General features: G+C 32.8%; 1 protein-coding gene across 4 annotated transcripts in view; it reads right to left on the reverse strand.

Annotated features, from left to right (window-relative positions):
* The window catches only part of LOC6640138 (protein kinase C, brain isozyme), a 30419-nt gene extending 13025 nt beyond the window's left edge, over nt 1-17394 (reverse strand). Inside the window, exons 1-5 of one of the 4 annotated variants that reach the window (XM_002063614.4) lie at nt 17094-17392; nt 13566-13592; nt 7863-7894; nt 7710-7789; nt 5089-5203 (exon numbers count right to left, since the gene is read on the reverse strand). In XM_002063614.4, coding sequence (XP_002063650.1) covers nt 5089-5203; nt 7710-7789; nt 7863-7894; nt 13566-13592; nt 17094-17308 — 469 coding nt within the window. In that variant the 5' untranslated portion in view covers nt 17309-17392. Of the gene's footprint in view, nt 1-5088; nt 5204-7709; nt 7790-7862; nt 7895-13565; nt 13593-17093 lie in introns of all 4 variants that reach the window. The other 3 variants (XM_023182069.2, XM_023182070.2, XM_023182071.2) reach the window with 3 other exon arrangements.
* Nucleotides 17395-17594: the final 200 nt, after the last annotated feature.

Genomic DNA, 17594 nt, shown 5'->3' on the forward strand with positions numbered 1-17594 from the left:
CTGAAATTTTCTGTTGTCACTTAACAAATTTGCTGTCCGTTTATTGCCTGTCCGCCTGTTCCTGTTCCCATTTTCTATCACTTCTTTCTCAATTTCTCTCTCTCTCTCTTTCTCTCTCTATTACTGCTCTATCGTAGATCTTACGCCCAGCTAGCAATTTCCTTCAATAATTTTTGAGGGAATGGGAAAACCCTCGCACCGAAACGAACAGAGTAATTTTTGGGTATATAAAAACGTACGCTGTATATATAATCGTATAATATAACAGCCAGCATATTAACAACTGATGCTCCGATAACATGCCGACTGTGTGGGGCGGGGGGAGGGTGAGGTGGAAAACAGCATATATAAATTGCCATGTCATTTATTTTGACAACACACAGATACGAGACTTCTCTTCTCTACTCGCTGGGACTGTGAGTGGAAAATGGAAGTTGAATTGATTGTATGGGATGCCTATGGAAGAGAGGGGAACATTGAAGGGGCGGGTGGGCATGTGGTCAGATCAGATAGATCTCTACCAGTTGCTCTGCGGCAAAAACTGGGTTATCTTTATGGGGCCAAAACACAAAAGCAAGCAGAGCAGACAGTAAACTAATTGCAATTTCAATTTCCGATGTTGTACAAACAGGTAGATATCTCTTTTACCTCCGCCTTCGCCGCTCTCTCACTGATTACCTCCCTCTTCTGGTGACAATCAACAAACAAAAAGTAGGCAATAAAATGCATAAATTGACTTGGCAAAATGCAAAAAAAAACGAATCTATAAAAGAACTGGGGGAAGTCGACTAATAAGTACTTTAAAAGTAAATTAACCGAGAATTGATACTCTTGAAGTGGCTGCATCTTTCTAATGGCTGATACCCTAGGAAATTATATAACAAATTTTATAATTCTTTATGCTAAATAATCCTTAACTATGGCGGATATATAAGTTCATTTATCTCTGTCAGGGAGTGAAGAAATTTTTCTATTGAGACCCTTTTAAGCGTTGCCTAGCCTAATATACCCTCCAGCACATTGAGTTTCCAAAGGGTATATAAAAATTGGTATTTAACATGGTCTCTTGATTCACATTTCTTTTGCCCGCGCTACTGCCAAAGCATGAAAACCAATTTGATTAAATTGGAAATGATTGCAGGAAAAAGAGACAGGTAGACAGATAGATAGTTAGACAGAGAGAGAGAGACTACAAGAAAAATGAATTGCCAACAGGTGTGAAAGGTGAACCAAAAAAAAAAAGAAGAAAAAACCTGAAAGCCAACAACAAAAAATTGATTTGTTGCCAAAGCTGAAGTCCTGTCTAAATTTGATCCGATTTATAACAACACAACAACAAATACAAATACAAATACAAATCCCAAATAAAATAAGAAAAGATGGCAGGATAAGTAAAAAGGAGAAGGATATATATTATATGTATAAATAGAGAAATGGAAGACCAAATTGTCACACAATCGCAAAACGATTCACATTGACAATAGGGGCCACATTTAAGCACCTCGAAGAGATTGTATTTCAGGGGAGAGCAGAATAAGGAAAGTTGAATCCAATTTACGGGGGTTGGTTAGGTTAGGTTATTCCCCCAATGTTTGAGCATGTGTCTGTGTGAGTAATTGATAAGAATAGCTAAGGGAAGAAGCCACACGCACACACACACACACACTCACCTCACACACATTATGCTTATCAAGCACGTGCTGAAAATGTAGTTAAAATTATGATGAAATAGCATAAAATTTGAATTGTACCAGAAAAAGTTGAAGTCTTACATATTCCTTAGATACACACAGACATACAAAAGTACATATATGCTTGTCTGGCCACACATATGTATGTCTGTGTGTTTGTGTTCGTATGTGTGTGTGTACGATTTTCCTGCGCGTGGCATTAAATGGTTTTTACTTCACGCCAATTTCTTGGAATTTGCCAATTTAAATCACAACAACACATTTTCTCTTTTTTCCCACTCTATTCTATTTTTTTTTTTTTTTGGTTTTGATTTTTTGTATTTTTGTTGCGTTTGTTTTTCATTTTGTTGGTGTTTACATTTCGCAATTCCAATTAAAAAGACACTTTAGGGCAGTTGCCATGGCCATAAAGTGTCCTCATGGAAATTATCACAAATAACAACAAAAAATATAATGAAACAAAGTACAATTTGTTAATAAGATTACAATTTTTATACCCATAAAGTGAAATAGGGCAAAATAGTAAATAAAAAAAAGGACTTTCGATCCCACAAAGTATATACTTTATTACTCAATCGGTAGAAAAACTAGACTTTTTTTTATAACAAATCTATAATTACCTCAATCTAAATTTCGAAAAATACCCTTCAACTCAAAACTAATTTTAAGTTTATCCACTTCAGCCAGAATAGTCGTTTAGTAAAGCACTATTAAGAAAAACTGTCAGTCGAAAAACGATTTACTTTTGGACTTTAAAATAGAGTTAAGTTTTGTGGTGTTACTTCATACCTAAATCCTTATAAAGTAAACAGTTTCATTATAGGTCTAAAATATTGAAACCTCAATTGGTAAATAGGACACTGAATCGTTAGATGAAAAGACAGTTCAATTAATGGGGTTCAGCTTTTTTTGGTTCGCCTGGGAAATTGAAAAAATATCCCTATCTATATTTGCACAACACAGAACGTTTGGATTCAAGACGAAGATTTTAAGACTTTTCGATCGACGCTTCTAAATTTTATACTGATTCGGTTAGAAAGCCTAAAGATTGCCATATACCAGGCAATGAAAAACTCAAACATCAAATATTATTCAGTACCTTAAGTAAGACGATTTACTCATATAAACGCTTTTTTAAGAATATTTAAACCTTAAGAGGCTAAAAGTGGGTCATAATTATATAATACCCTCAGCAAGTCTGACTCACAAGTGGCTATTCTTCATTTTATACTATAAGAACCTTCAGTTTTTATGTTTACATTTGATAGTGGAAAACCACATTAAATATTATTATCATTTCGATTTATAACACTTTTATAATTCAAAGTTTTAACACTTAAACTATCTAAAGCACTCTGAACTGAAGACCATTAAAAGGACATTGAAGTATGCTTGGCTCACTCTCAGCTAGAAAAACCTCTTCCTCCTTTTATAGTTTTATACATTGTCTACAATTCTCTCATTTGGTACATTTTTGTGTGAAGTAGTATCCTTGCATTCACCTTGATAAAGTCCAGACACCATATAAAATGCGTTTCTAGTTGAGACTGTCAGACAACCAAATTGCACTTAAGTGTTTCACAAAATCGTATACTTAAGTGTATGTCGTCCTCTTTTGCTTTCACTTGAGTGGAAAGTGAAAAATTGAAACAAAACTAAGACAGAACATGAAGTCATCATCATCATCATCATCATCATCATCGTCTAGAGAACTCCACTCAACCTTAGTTGGAAAACCATTTATGACCAAAAAGAAAAGTGCTCTAAACTTGTATGCACACAACCATGAAGTGGTGAGTGTGTGAAAACAAAAGGTTTTCTCATTTGATATATAATTATAATAAAAGTTTGTTTTTTTTTTTAATAAACGACAGACGAAAACCCCAGAAAAACACATACAGACCAGAGAGAGACTGACTAAATGCGTGTGTGCATAATTATGCAAATGAATTGGTTGGCCAGGTAAAAGTGGGCCAAAAAATTATACACCAAGCAAACAATTCTATTTTGTACATGTATATAAGCCACACATAGTACAGGTGTATATACATACAATCTATATGTATGTATATAGAAAAATCCAAAGAAGTAAACGCAGCAACACCGACATTTGAAGCACTTAACCCTTTGGATAATTTTTATTCTCTTTCTTAATCCTATTTAATTTATTCGACCTCTAAATACGTGTAAATTATAGTAAAAACCCAAAAATTATCACAAATTTTGTTCACATAAAATCAAAGATGGATATCGCAGTAAAATTTAAGTATGCAATAGCCCAGAAGAATTCATTATTTAACTTCTTTTCTTTTCACTACATATTTTTTTTTTTAAATTTTTCAAACTTTAAAGGTTTGAACAATGTTTTTAAGGATTACCATTTGTTTATGTACTTTCTGCAATTAAACTTTTTTATGGATTAAGGTTAGATACTTAATTATGATTGCACTTTGCATACTTTAGGGGGCTAATTTTTCCCTTTCTTTTATTTCTAAGTTATTTTGGGGTTTACATCTTGTTTATGTTTTAGTATAAAGTAAAGTTCATAATTTTTTGGGTCCAATTTGGATAGGTTTTATAACATTTAGTAGAAAATATGTAATATATTAACCAAACTATTATCCAAAACATTAATTATAAAATAAATTGAAATATTGTACTGTATGTATTGTATTGTGCATAATTTTCAGGTATTTTGGAATATAATATATCTTCTAATAAAAATTGGCCTTTTAGTAAAATTGAGTTTATACTTTTAAAAATAGAAAAAGGCAATAAAGTATTTGACATTGACCTATCTGACAATTATCTATTAAGCATAAAATAAGTATAAGTATGTACTTCTAGTTAAACTATATCTAAACATCAAAGTAACTATGACTCGCAAAAGTCCCACTATATTTATAATACCCCATGAAAGAGTAAGAGAATTAGACTGCCATACGAATACCAACACATTGTGCATACTTAGGGCGAGGCCTTTTGTTTTTAGGTTAATGCAACAATTTTATTAATTAAGTTTAGAGCCTGGGGGTATTATTGGGCTGTTTTTCTCCATCATTTATAGGTCAAATTGTATTTAAAGTTTAATTTTTATTATATGCACGACACGCACACACACACACACACACTCACTCGTATATACAACAATTCTTGCCACACTCATTTGTAAAAGTACAAAGTTTGGGGAATTTTTTGTAGGAAAGCCTTAAAGGCCTAAGCAAAAGTCGATAGGTAGAAGAGGAAAAAAGGGTTTACCGAGAAAGTTAGCGATAGCAGAGAAGCAAAAAGGAAGTTAAAGTTTGGAATTATTTTGGATGAAGTTTAAGAAAGCTAACATTTAGTTAAAGAAATGGGATTAGGGTGGACAGGATGATTTATGGGGTAGTTTGATTACCTGAACATTTGAGACCCTGATGGTATATTCCATATAATAACGAACCACAATGATCACAGAACGTGGGTCCTGCATATGTGAATGGTTCGAAGTGATGTTGAGTTTTTGGTGAGTCCTTTTTTTGGATTTTTGGTTTTTATCAGAATTTTAATGCATGTTGTTTTTGTTGTTGTTTGGTGGTGCAATTTTTGAAATTTGTTTAGTTTATTATTTGGTTTTTGGTTTTTGTGATGCGCACATGAAAAATACAAAGTACAAAAATTTGGTCGTTTATGATAATTTTGGTTTTTTTGTTTTTGGTTTCATGATAAATCAAACAAATCACAAATGAGAAAAATACAATTTTGTTGAATAAATTTTGCTTCTATATAAAAACGAAGCTTTATTTTTATGCATAAATAAAATAATATTTAAGACTAATCTACTTGATTTTTTTCTTTTTTGGTTTTTTTTTTTATAACATTTTCATTGCATTTGATTTTTCATTGTGTTCTTAATTTAATCTCAAAGGTGAAAGCATTTTCAGAGGCAGATTCTTTTTTTTTCGAGGTCCATGAGGCATGAAATTGAAAAGAAAAACGACTTTCTATTGGTACTTGATGGGAGCCTATAATTGAAGTGGGTAGACAGCGTAAAATGCTGGACTTAAATAATAATCTAAGAATATATTTTATTGGAGGCTAAAAAACAGATAAAACCGAAATAAGAAGTAAAGAAGAAGGACACTTGGAATTTATGTGATATACTTATTTTTATTTATTTCTTTAAAACAAAATTGCGAAAAATGTGCAAACGAGAATTCGAAACGACTAAACAATAAAGGAATAAATAATCTTTGGAAAATAAGAGAATTCAGAATTGGTCTAGGAAAATTCAGGTTTTGTAGTAGAGTAGACAGGAGCAAAATGTTGAATTTCGTCCAATGATAACCCAATTCGGCATCATAATTGTCAAATGTCACGTCTTACCTCTTTGTCTTCGATATAATGACATATTTTCTAAAAGTTAAACCGAGTCCTTTGTTCTTTGGCTTACTTTTTGGTGAAAGCCAGCGACAGACAACTCAAAAATTCAAGACATACCTCTATTCGGTTTTTGAATATGAAACACTTTCCTCTATGACTTTTTTTAAAACAAGTAAAGCGAGTTGTCAAAACCTGAATGATATCAAGGAACTCTGTCAACACAAGTTTATGACAAACGAAAAAATTAAAAGTACACCAATAAATTCTACATAATTTTCTGTACCAAAAAAGGAACAAATTTTGAGGAGTCAGCAAAAAAAAAACTTAATAAAAATCGATGAAGCTCAGCCAATTCTTAAACGCTACTTAAACATATTTCTTTTGATGGGTTAAAAATTGTGCCTTCTAATTTAAAACATTTGGAAAAAGTTGAACAAAAAAATTAAAGTTTCAAGTTTTTTTGGCTGTAGTTTTTGGTATAGGAATTAACATTTTAATTGTTAATAAAGTGGGGAAGACAAAAACTGCATTAGATATTTTCAAGATGGGACTAAAATTAGTCATCAACCTCTTGAGAATGGAGTTTGGCCTATATTTTGGGGATGTCCTGAGAATTCCGCCTAAACATACCTTTGAAATTCCTTTAAAAAACGAAATGCAAACAATTTTAAAACTTTTGTGATACTGCGCCTTGTTCTCCCGAGAACAAATCTTTAACGTACTCCGTGATACAGAAACGTAACCACAACCGAATGGAGAAACGCCAATATCAAGTATGAAAATAGTTAAACCTGATATTGTTCAATAGAAAGGATTAAATGCTATAAGAAAATATTGTAGCATAGTTTGTGGCGACGCAAATACTCGTCGATTATGAAAATGCCACATTAAGAAACATTTGAGACAAGTTCATCAGAAGTGAATGTTGTTGGCAGCACGTTGAAATCATACTGAAAAGTTCACATTTGTATTTATGGGAATTTTATTTTGTACATATTATTTTGTGGACATTTGTAAAGCTGTGACAGGACAGCATTAGGAAGTAACATTAAATACATAAAACTTTTTTACTGTACGCGGTATGAGGGAGCAACTCGGGACCAAGTTGGATGGGACACCCACAAAAAGTGACATTTTTCTAAACCAACAGCAACAACAACAAGTCATAGAGTCGCATTTTTAGCGAAGGACAAGCGAAAAAGCAAAGCTGACAGGCCACAGACAGGACAGAGCAGAACAGAACAGAACAGAAAAGAAAAGAAAAGAACACGGACATGGACATGGGACAGGAGACAAGAGGAAAAGGCATAGAGTCGGTCGGTCAGTTGGTTGGGTAGATAGGTAGGTAGGCAGGCAGGTTTTCGGTTTACATAAAGAAAAACCCAAATGACAGTTTAATTTGACAGAGCAACAAAATATAACAGCAACAACAACAGCGGCAAGATAAAGAAAATAAATAAATGCAGAAAATGGAAAATTTGTTACTTTCTTTCTGATAAATTTCTAAATTTTTGTGTTTTTTTCTTATATTTTGGTGGGTGCCTCTTTTTTTGTTTGCCTCTGAAAATGCCAGCACATTCAACTTAAAGGCTACAACTACAAACATTTTGTTGTGTTTTTTTTTCGATAACTGTTTTGGTTTTTTAATGGACTTACCGAGTCAATGCCTTTATCCTTGCCAGGACATATGAAAGTGACATATTCATGGCAACGCTTATGCACCACATAAGAGCAAACTGCAAAAAAACAAAAACAAAGAGGAAAGTTAATTCGGTTAATCCCTTTTTGGGCGTCAAAAAGGTAACCTACCTTGACATTGAAATCCTTGTTTGCCAAAGCCCCTAAAAAGCATTTCGGGGGAGGGGAGAGAAAGAAGAAGAAAAATAGAACGTATTGTTAATTTTTAATTTGCTCTAATTAAAATATATACTTATATATCCCTCTATTTCAATGGTTGTTGCCACATTCGCGCCCCTCTCTCGCTCTCTCTCTCTTTCTCTGTCATTGCCTCTCACTCGCACTCTTCCGTTTCTGTGTGCGCCACAATTAGCATAAATATTTAATTTGCACAAACGGAAACAGCAGCGGCAACAACAACAACAACACCAATAATTATATACCTATTTTTTCCTTTTTTGTTGCTTTTTAATCAATATGCTAATTTTATATCTCATCCTTACTACTTGAAGTCCTGTTAATGGCAAGTCACCTTCCGCCATTTAATTTAATCAATATAATTAATATGAGTCTCTCTCTCGCTCTGTGTGTGTGTGTGTGTGTGTGTGTGCCATTGGGTCAGTAGTTGAACGAGGTAAAAAGTGAAGCAGGTGACACACGAAGGTGCTTGAATAGGTGCAAGTGCAAGGGCAAGGACATTTATTTCCATCACCTTTTGGTAAAGAGTTTAAGTGCCTCTTTATGGTTCAATATATACTATAATTAGTCGGGACAAATCCCTCTATAATGTCATAAATTTGAATCAGTTATAATATAGTTTTCAACAATCGTATTATAGACAATTATGTTTAAAATCAAACCACATGAAATCTCTAAAAATTGTTTATAAATTTTTAGGGCAAACGAACTGTCAGTGCATTTAAAGACCTTATGGACTCCTGAACTGGCTCAACATTTTGGAGCAAAATCTGTTATTGGGTATATTTTTTCGGAATATTTTCCTCTTTCAACTATCTTAAATCCGCCATAGATCCTTAAATGGAAGCTTAATGGTTAATGAAGTGTAAGAGCTGACTACGTTTCCCATCACATTTTCATTTTGAATATATTCATGACTCTTTTAAAAAGGCTACATATGAAACAAATTTATAATCTCAGCTTTATATTCTTAAATAGAGAAATACCAAGTAGTAACCATCTTTCAATAAAGAAACATCAGAAAACATCACTGCATTTTTTAAGTTTTTTTTATCAAATTTGTTGTTCAACATTTGGAAAATCAAGGAAGGAAATTATTCCAAGATAATCTTAGGCTTCTCTTCAGGCTTGTTTCTCCTTCTTTCTTCCATAATCAATTTATCATCAGTATAGATTTCAACTATTAAATGTCTTTTAGTTACTACTTATACATTATTTTCTCACGACAGTCTAGAAATGAACAAAATACGAGCTCAATTTCGCCCTTAAATTTGAGAGCAGATTAGAAATAGTCCCAAACAAAATTGAACAACTTCATTCAACAGTTCGATGACTTACCACACACACCTGTTGTCAAATTTACTAACTACTTACTATTTAATTGAAAGTTCAGCGAGTGACTGAACAAGTGAGTGAGTGAGTAAATTACTTTGTTAACTTATTAAAAAGTGAGCCAGAGAACTCCATCAACAAGTATAGGCCAAACACTCTTTCATATCCGATCTAAAATTTTATGAAAAACTAGATGGGAAACAGTAGATTGTTTAGAAAAATAGGAATTTAGCTTAGGCTTAATATTTGTACCACAATCAAATGGGAAAGGTTGCATCTGAAGCCCTTCGCGTATTACTTAACCAACTTTTGCACAGTTTTTAATCCTGCCTAAGACTCTTGTCACATCCCTTCCCACTTTCTCTCTAAGCGTTCCGTAACTTTCAAAGAAGTATTTTTAGCTGGAAGTCGTAAATAGTTTTCAATTCTCTTCATTATGTTTTTTCCTGCGTTACATGGAATTTCGATTCCCAAGAATTGAAAAGAACTTTACAATGTTTTTTTTATATCCTACTTCTAAGTTCGAATTGATGTAAAAGTTAAGAATCTGCTCTGCGTATAATTAACCTCTGTATAATAATCTGTGAACAATTAATAAACTTTCAATAAGAAAGTTAAAAATTATAGTCATTAAATCAAATTGATATCGAAAACAATAAAGATTATCTTTGGGGAAATGGATATGCAATTGCAATATCTCTACAGACTAATTGGGCCACTTATTTTAATGATTCTATAGTCATTACCCTAGATAGCTCAATTTATTTTGTCCCAATCAAAATTGAATTCTTGAAAATAAAAGAATTTTCAAGCCATATAGCGAACAAATTGTTTTAGTTTGTCTTTTTTGTTTGGGTGGCGCAAAGGCGCATAAGTATCTATGTGTGTGTGTGTGTATGTGCATGTGTTTGTGTGTGAAATTCCCCCACTAATTTGTATTGCCTACTTTTCAGCTTAAAAGTTACGCGTTCACAAAGGCTTACGTGTGCACAGCTAATGGTAAAATAGGGAAGCAAATTGAACAAGTTTTGCTGGCCAACACCCCCGCCCCCCCTGCGTCCATTAACGTGTGTATTCCCTAAGCCATAAATGCCATGCTATCACAAGCCTCTTAACTGGGCCTTGTTCATTGGCTGCAATTTTCGTGCATCAAGTGCAAATTTAATTCATTTGCATTTTGAGAACAATTTAATAAACAATTTCATTTGCTTTCTCTTTGTCAAAATCTATTTAATTGTTTATATTTAATGTATTGAATGATCCCAGAAGTTGTTAACTGATTGATTGTCATTCCACAAATTTAATTTTCAATTGCATAGACATGAATGCAATTGCGTTTTATGAACAAAAATATATATTTTTGTATAGGTACCTGTATTTCCTCTTGTTTAATTGTTCTGGTTGTTTTTACATTTATTTATTCTGTGTGTGTGTATGTGTGTGTGTCAGTTTGTCAGCATATTTATTTTTGTTGTTTTTGTTTGTGCATCAAATGAAGCGAAAAGCAATTTTCTGTTGTTCTGCGCCTGCAGTTATGCTATGATTTCTTTTTTTTTCTGTCTTCCCCTTTTTACCTTGTCATGTTTGGTGTTTTCTTTTATATTATTATTTTTTTTTTTTATATAGGTACATGAAAATTTCATTGAATTTTTAATTAAGCACATATTTTCCTGTTGGCAAAACCCCAAACAAGGCGCTCATGAAGAAAAAAATTGCATCCTGGCGAAAAAAAATAAAAGGCATTACCATGGAAAATGTTTGTCCATAGAAAACCAGAAAGTTAATTAAGCGAGCAGGTGAATATTTATATATATATATATATAAACATATATATTTGTCTATATAATCCAATTAAAATATATATGCATAAGTTTTCTTTTTTCTATTTTTGTCTATATAGTCCAATTAATTCATTCATGATTAAAGCTTTAATTTTATTTAATTGGACTATGCGGCGTATACGCTATACAGCCGCCAAAGCTGAAATGTTCGAAATATAAAATACATTTTGTTTAAAGTTTTCTTTGCTTAACTTTTGTTTTAAACTAGTTTACTTTATTTTGGTTATAGTAAAGAATTTTTGTGAGTTTTCAAACATTTGTGGCAAGATGTTAAAGCTTCTAAAGGGAGTTTGGAGTTTTGGTTTCCACTTTCAAGTTTCTTCATTCGTAAAATTAATATCGAAGAACTCTAGGCGCAAACTTTCCATTCCTTTCCCCACTGCCTTTATGAGAATGAAACGTTTTTAAGATCAATATATTTGCACAACTTTCTTAAACTGATTATTAACAAACTACACAGTAAATTACAAATTACAGAACAGTAATCGCATTTTCTCTTTGTTCCATTACATATTTTTCTGTTGTTAACCAATTTGAGTGTGCTGATCTTGAATCTCCATTAATTTAGATTAATTAGCTCTAAATCATGAGATAGATCTTAATTTTTGAGTAACTAACTCTTTTAGCCCATTTTTATCATAAAGATAGCGTTAGTCCTATCTTATCTTAGATAGATAAATTGTTCTCCTAAAAAACTTTTTCCGAAACTGTCGAAAACTTGTGGACTTTGGTGTCCTCTTGATTTTATACTAACATATTGGGTATATGATTAGATATCGAATAAGGTATGTATTTAATGTAAATACTGGATAACAAATGGCTTAACAATATAAGATTTTATCCATTCTTCTTTTTTGACTTTAATAATTTTTACTATTCAGCCTTAGGAAAACTCTTCTTACTTTATAATATAAATTGTATTTTTGTTTCCCCTATCTCGTCTAACTTTAAATATGAAGGAAATTGAAAATATTATGGTTTTAAATATCAATCGGTTTCAAAGATACGATCAACTACTATAATATGACGTATTTGTGCAGTTTAGCATTCATTTTCCTTTAACCAATTTTACCTCCTCTTTTCCAAGATTTGTTTAATATTTTAACAATTTTGTCCATAATATAAAGAAATTGAAAATAACTATCCAATAATGTTATCTTGCCTAGATTCCAATTCTATTTAGGTTGATTATGTAAATTGGCCCAAGGAAATTTACTTATAAAACTTATCTCTTTCTGTCAAATGCAGCAAACAAATTGTCAGATTTGTATAAAATATTTTCTTTATATTGTTTTTTTCTGTAATAGTTGTTGTTGTTGTTGCTGTTGTTGCGGTTTTTTCTTTTGTTTTGCTCATTTTTAGACACTGTTATGCAAATTACGTGCCATAAACATGGCAAAACGCTTCACCTGCTAACCGACCAGAAGCAAAACAGACGGCAAGTTGCTATTCTGCCCCGTCCCCTCTCTCTCTCGCGCACACCCTAGCTCTCTCTCTCTCGCACTTTGTCGACGTGCTTGCAACGCCTTTTTGTAAAAAGCACCCAAAAGCCACCGTACTATTAATTAAAAGTCGAATGGCAGTTGAACAACAACAACAACAACAACGAGAACAGAAAAACTGAAGTTGTTAATTAGTTGCAAACCGAAAGAGGCGTTTTACATTGATGACAGTGGCGCGGTAAGGGAGGGGGCACAACGAGGGGGTGGGGCTTGTCAAAGCGCGTTAATTACGTGTAATAATGATGCAGTGGCCAGAGAGCAGCAACAGCAGCAGCAAAGTTCCACTTTTTTTTTTTTTTTTGGTCCTCCTATCAGTGTGTCATATGGCTCAGTTTCGCTTCTTTTTTTGGTGCGATGTTTGTTTTGTCGCATTTTAAATAGCAATTAATTTAATTATTGCCTAAATGTTTGGCACTGGCAATTAGCTAGAAAGCTTAAGCTGCGCCCCCCATCCCCATCCCCATCCCCTCTTTTGCCTGCCTGCCCACGCCATGAGTAGGCCAAAAAACAAGCAAGTCACATGCTTAGTAAATGATTTCTCAATTAATTTTCATGTCATTTTCTTTAACTAAGGTTTTAAATTGTCAGAGAGCAAGCAAGAGACTAAGACAGAGACAAAAGACCAAGAAAGAGAGGGAGACAGAGAGAGGGAGAAAGATGGAGAAGTGTATATTAAATGTGAATTAATTATATGGCAATGGTTTTGCCATCAAGTGTTTTGCGGTTAACAGCAAAATCTTGACTATGAATATTAAATGAGAGAAATAATTATGCAATTGAGGAAAATTTTTGATTTTAAATCTCTGCCCGAATAAGCAAACATTTAATTTAATTTTCTCCTATAATAAAATCTTAATAGAATCCATGAAATAAATTTCATATTAATCTCCCCAAGCAATTAACACAATTTAATTAAATGAAAGTTTGATTATGATAGTTAAAACGAAAAAAAATATACCTACATCCAGGCATATCCCGACTGATAACCACTGAAAAAATAAATCATTTTCAATTGAAATTTTTCAATCATATCCAAAAATTGTTTTGCCCTCTAATTTGGGTTTTCATCTACTTTGGAAGTCAAGCCAAAAACTTTTTAATGGGTGGGGGGATGGAGGGGTATGGAGTTTCGGTTATGAAGTTGAGCTATGGCAAACATAATGCGTATGAAATTGATTTATAATCCAAGACACGCCGCAGCATAAAAAATAAAACGAACACACACACACAGACAGAAACAAATTCTAAAAGACAGGAAATGCTTTTGGCCACTTTCATAAAGGATGAGATGGATATTTTGGCCTTGCCGAAAAAAGCCAAAAACAAACAGGTTTTTGCCACGTGTTGAGGATGAGTTTTTGTTTTCTTGGTTGCTTTTTTGTTCGCTTTTGTTTTTATGGATTAAGCCAGATTTCTGCAGCTTTTGGCCTAGATTAAATATTATACAGGTTGCTTTTGTTGTTAAACAATATAAAGTACAACAACAATCAGAAGAATCAGGCAACATATTTTTGTTTTGTTTTTGGCCTCTTTGAAGTGACTTAACTTAACTTCACTTGACTTTGCTGCATTGTACATACATACATATATCTGGATAATGCCTGTCATTCAATCAATCGGCCGAACTCAGAAAGTTCAATGTACCGCAAAAAACCAAAAAGAGCAAAATTTTTTACCCTTTAACCAATGAACAATTTATGCAAGGTAATGAATACTCTTCAATTGATCTTAAGGCCTTGAGTATCGAGATAAAGTTACAAAAACAAATGGATATCTATTAAATGGTTAATTTCTGTTAACTAAAGTTATTCTTAGGAGTTTCTTTTGATCATTACAAATATATTTTTAAATTTTCTAACACAAAAAGATAAGGGAGAAGCTAATTACATCCATAAACAGAGTATGGAGAACTATTTTAGCACTTATTCAAAATCAAATATCATTCTTAGATATACTCCAAAATTCGTTGTATTCAAAATAATAAATAATAAAAGTATTCGTTCAATATAAAAAAATAAATCAGTATAATTTTCCCCTATTAGAAAAGCTAAATGATTTCTTACAAGATCTGAATGATAGAGTAGTGGGGAGAAATTTCATAGGCAATCCATGGTCTTAGAGCTTAAATGATTGTGAAGTCTGATTTTAAAGACCATCAAGCCTCGGTCTGTGCCTATTCAGTTTATGGTTAACCACAATTTATGCAACAGAAGGTACATCAAAAATTTCACTATGCTAAATATATTAATCGGTAGGAATTTTCCATTAATTTTCGAAGATTGGCATCGGCTTAAGTTTTTTTTCTATTCGAAAGCATAACTTTTTCTTTGAAGAGTGACAGAAATTAGTTATGTAACACAATCAACGACATTTTTTGTGGAATTTTTATTACAAGACATGCTAACATGAACCCAGAAGAATCAAAAATTTAAAGATAAGATTCGAATAGACAGACTCTAATGGAGTTGTCGAATGAAAATTGAAGGAGGAGGTAAAAACCTAAGCGCCAAATTATACAATCAAAGTTGAAAAATCAAGTTTAGATGTATACTCTCTATAAGAATGTAGAGTGCATAGAAAATTCCCTTCAATTGAACTCATTGAGAACTAATTTAGCAGACATTCAAGCGCACTTTATAAACAAATGAAGTAATCTTCTAAAATAGTCTCCATCAAACCAATGCATTGTCAGAAAAGGAGCTAAAATAATATGGATTAATGAAACAATTTCCCATTCCCAGGATAGTTATGACCTAGCATAATCATCAATAGACCTAAACAAAAGAGTCTCATAGAGACTCAGGAATTGGGGTAATGGTTAGTTTACAGTTTCTTGATTTTCTTTTCTTAAAAACAACTTCAATCTTACACGTTCTTTTTGAAATGTATCGATCATAAGTATATGTTAATTTCAGGAATCCATCATAACTTCATTGGATTCAGTTGGGGGAACTCATGCCCTTTGCCTTGTTTCTATTGCTAAGTACTTTGCCTTGTCAATATATAGAATTATCGATTGTTGTGTTATGTGGCTGACTTGGTCAATGGATGTGTAGACCCACAAGTGCCAAGTGATGCCAGTGGTTGGTTGTGGTTGCGGTGGCGTTGAGTGTGGGTGTGAGTGTGGTGCTGGGCGGTAATAGAAATGGTAATGCTATGACAAAGGGGAGGGGTGGGACGTAACGTTGCGTAGATGGTTAAGGGGAAAATAGTCAGCCCACCTGGCCTAAAGCTTACCATAAACATAATTCAGGGTAAAAACAACAACAACAACAACAGCATTAAGCCACATTTTGCTTTGCCTAATTGCAGGCAACATAACCAACAGATGACATCATTTCTTGGCATAAACTATACAAAAGGAATGGGGAAATGAAGTGGAAATAAGGCTCTATCTGGAGTTTCGTCTACTTTGACAGCAAGGAAGGTATTATTTAAACATAATCATTCTTAATTTAAAATTAGCAGTCTCATAGTTTGCATTGGCACAATATAAGATGGATGAAGTATGGTTATCCAGCTCTAGAATGAGCAGCCCTACAATCTTATGCCAAAGCCAACATGGCGTATGAATTTCCTTTACTTTCTCTTAATACACTCTAGAGTGTAACTCTGCTATTTGATTGCTGTTTGGATAAGCTTTATTATAATACCAAAAGCATGAATAAAATAATGAATATCAGGATGTTAGGGTTATAGGATGTTTATTACCTATTCTTTCAATTTCATAATAAATGTAGTTTTTTTTATAGAAAAATGTTCTATCAACTGAGCATTATGAAAAAGTTTAGTGTACATTTGTTCTTCTTACTCTTCACACTTCTGCTGGGTCTTCCAACTACTTTTTTTCAATATTTTATGGAATTGTGTATGAATAAAAAAAGTATTAAGATCTAAGGTTAATTTATTCAGCATTAACTTTAAGTTATATTAAGTTGTATTTCCAAACGATCTGCAAGTTATTATTATCTATGTGATAGAGAATGTTCTTTCAGTGTAAGATTATGGCCATCAACTTTACAAGAAAGATTAAGTAAAGATTAATTAAAGGGGTACAAGAATTGTGTGAAGAATATAACCAACCTTTAATAAATTGAACCTATAATCAACATGTGAATGTAATTTTGCTTAATTAACCTCTTTTAAAAACTGTATCTACAAAAATGCCTAAGTCTTTTGACACAGTCCGAATCCTATTGACTGTAAAACTAAACGAATATCATAACTTGGGCTCTTTATGGTACCTAATTAGGTAATAAGCCAAATGAACTATTAGACATCAAGAACCCTAAACTGTAGCGAATGCAATTTTCAAATAAATTAAAGCAAACGATGATTGATTTATGTTTCACCATATATTTTCAGATATTATGTGAACTGGCCACATAACTTAACTAAGAATGATTGCAAATACGATGACAACTTTATACTAAGCTGATACTAGTCAATAATTTTGTAGTTTATTAAAATTAAGTTCATGATTCACTTACCAAATAAAGTCCTTGCAATGCGAACAGAATGTTGGCTGCTTGAAGAATCGGGCTATAAAGCAATGATCCTTCACATTGAAGACATTCTTCTTCTTGAGGGCTCCTTTGCGTAGGCGTGACTTCATTTTGTTTTCGCCCACAGCCTCCCCGGAACCCTCGGCCCCCATTTGACCCTGCGATTGGGGGTCACCATTGTTATCGCTGCTCTCGGACATTGTTGCTCTTTGATGTTGTTGTTGTTGTTGCTCTTTTTGGTTGTTCTTGTTGTTCTTTGCTTTTGTGTGTTGTCTATTGTTGCAGTTCAATTTTTATTTGGTTGTTGTCTTTTTTACGTTGGTTTTCGTTTTGTTTTGTTGGTTGGGGAAGAGAAAAAGGTTCTTTAACTTTTTTCCATTTGCTTTTATTGTGTTACGTTGTATTTATTTTGCCTTCGCTTGTTGCTTTTTTTTTTTGTTGCCCTCTCCTATTTTTTGTTCCTTCTCTTTGCTTTTATTTATCGTA

Source organism: Drosophila willistoni (genome assembly GCF_018902025.1).
Source record: "Drosophila willistoni isolate 14030-0811.24 chromosome 2L unlocalized genomic scaffold, UCI_dwil_1.1 Seg196, whole genome shotgun sequence".
Classification (NCBI taxonomy): Eukaryota; Metazoa; Arthropoda; class Insecta; order Diptera; family Drosophilidae; genus Drosophila; species Drosophila willistoni.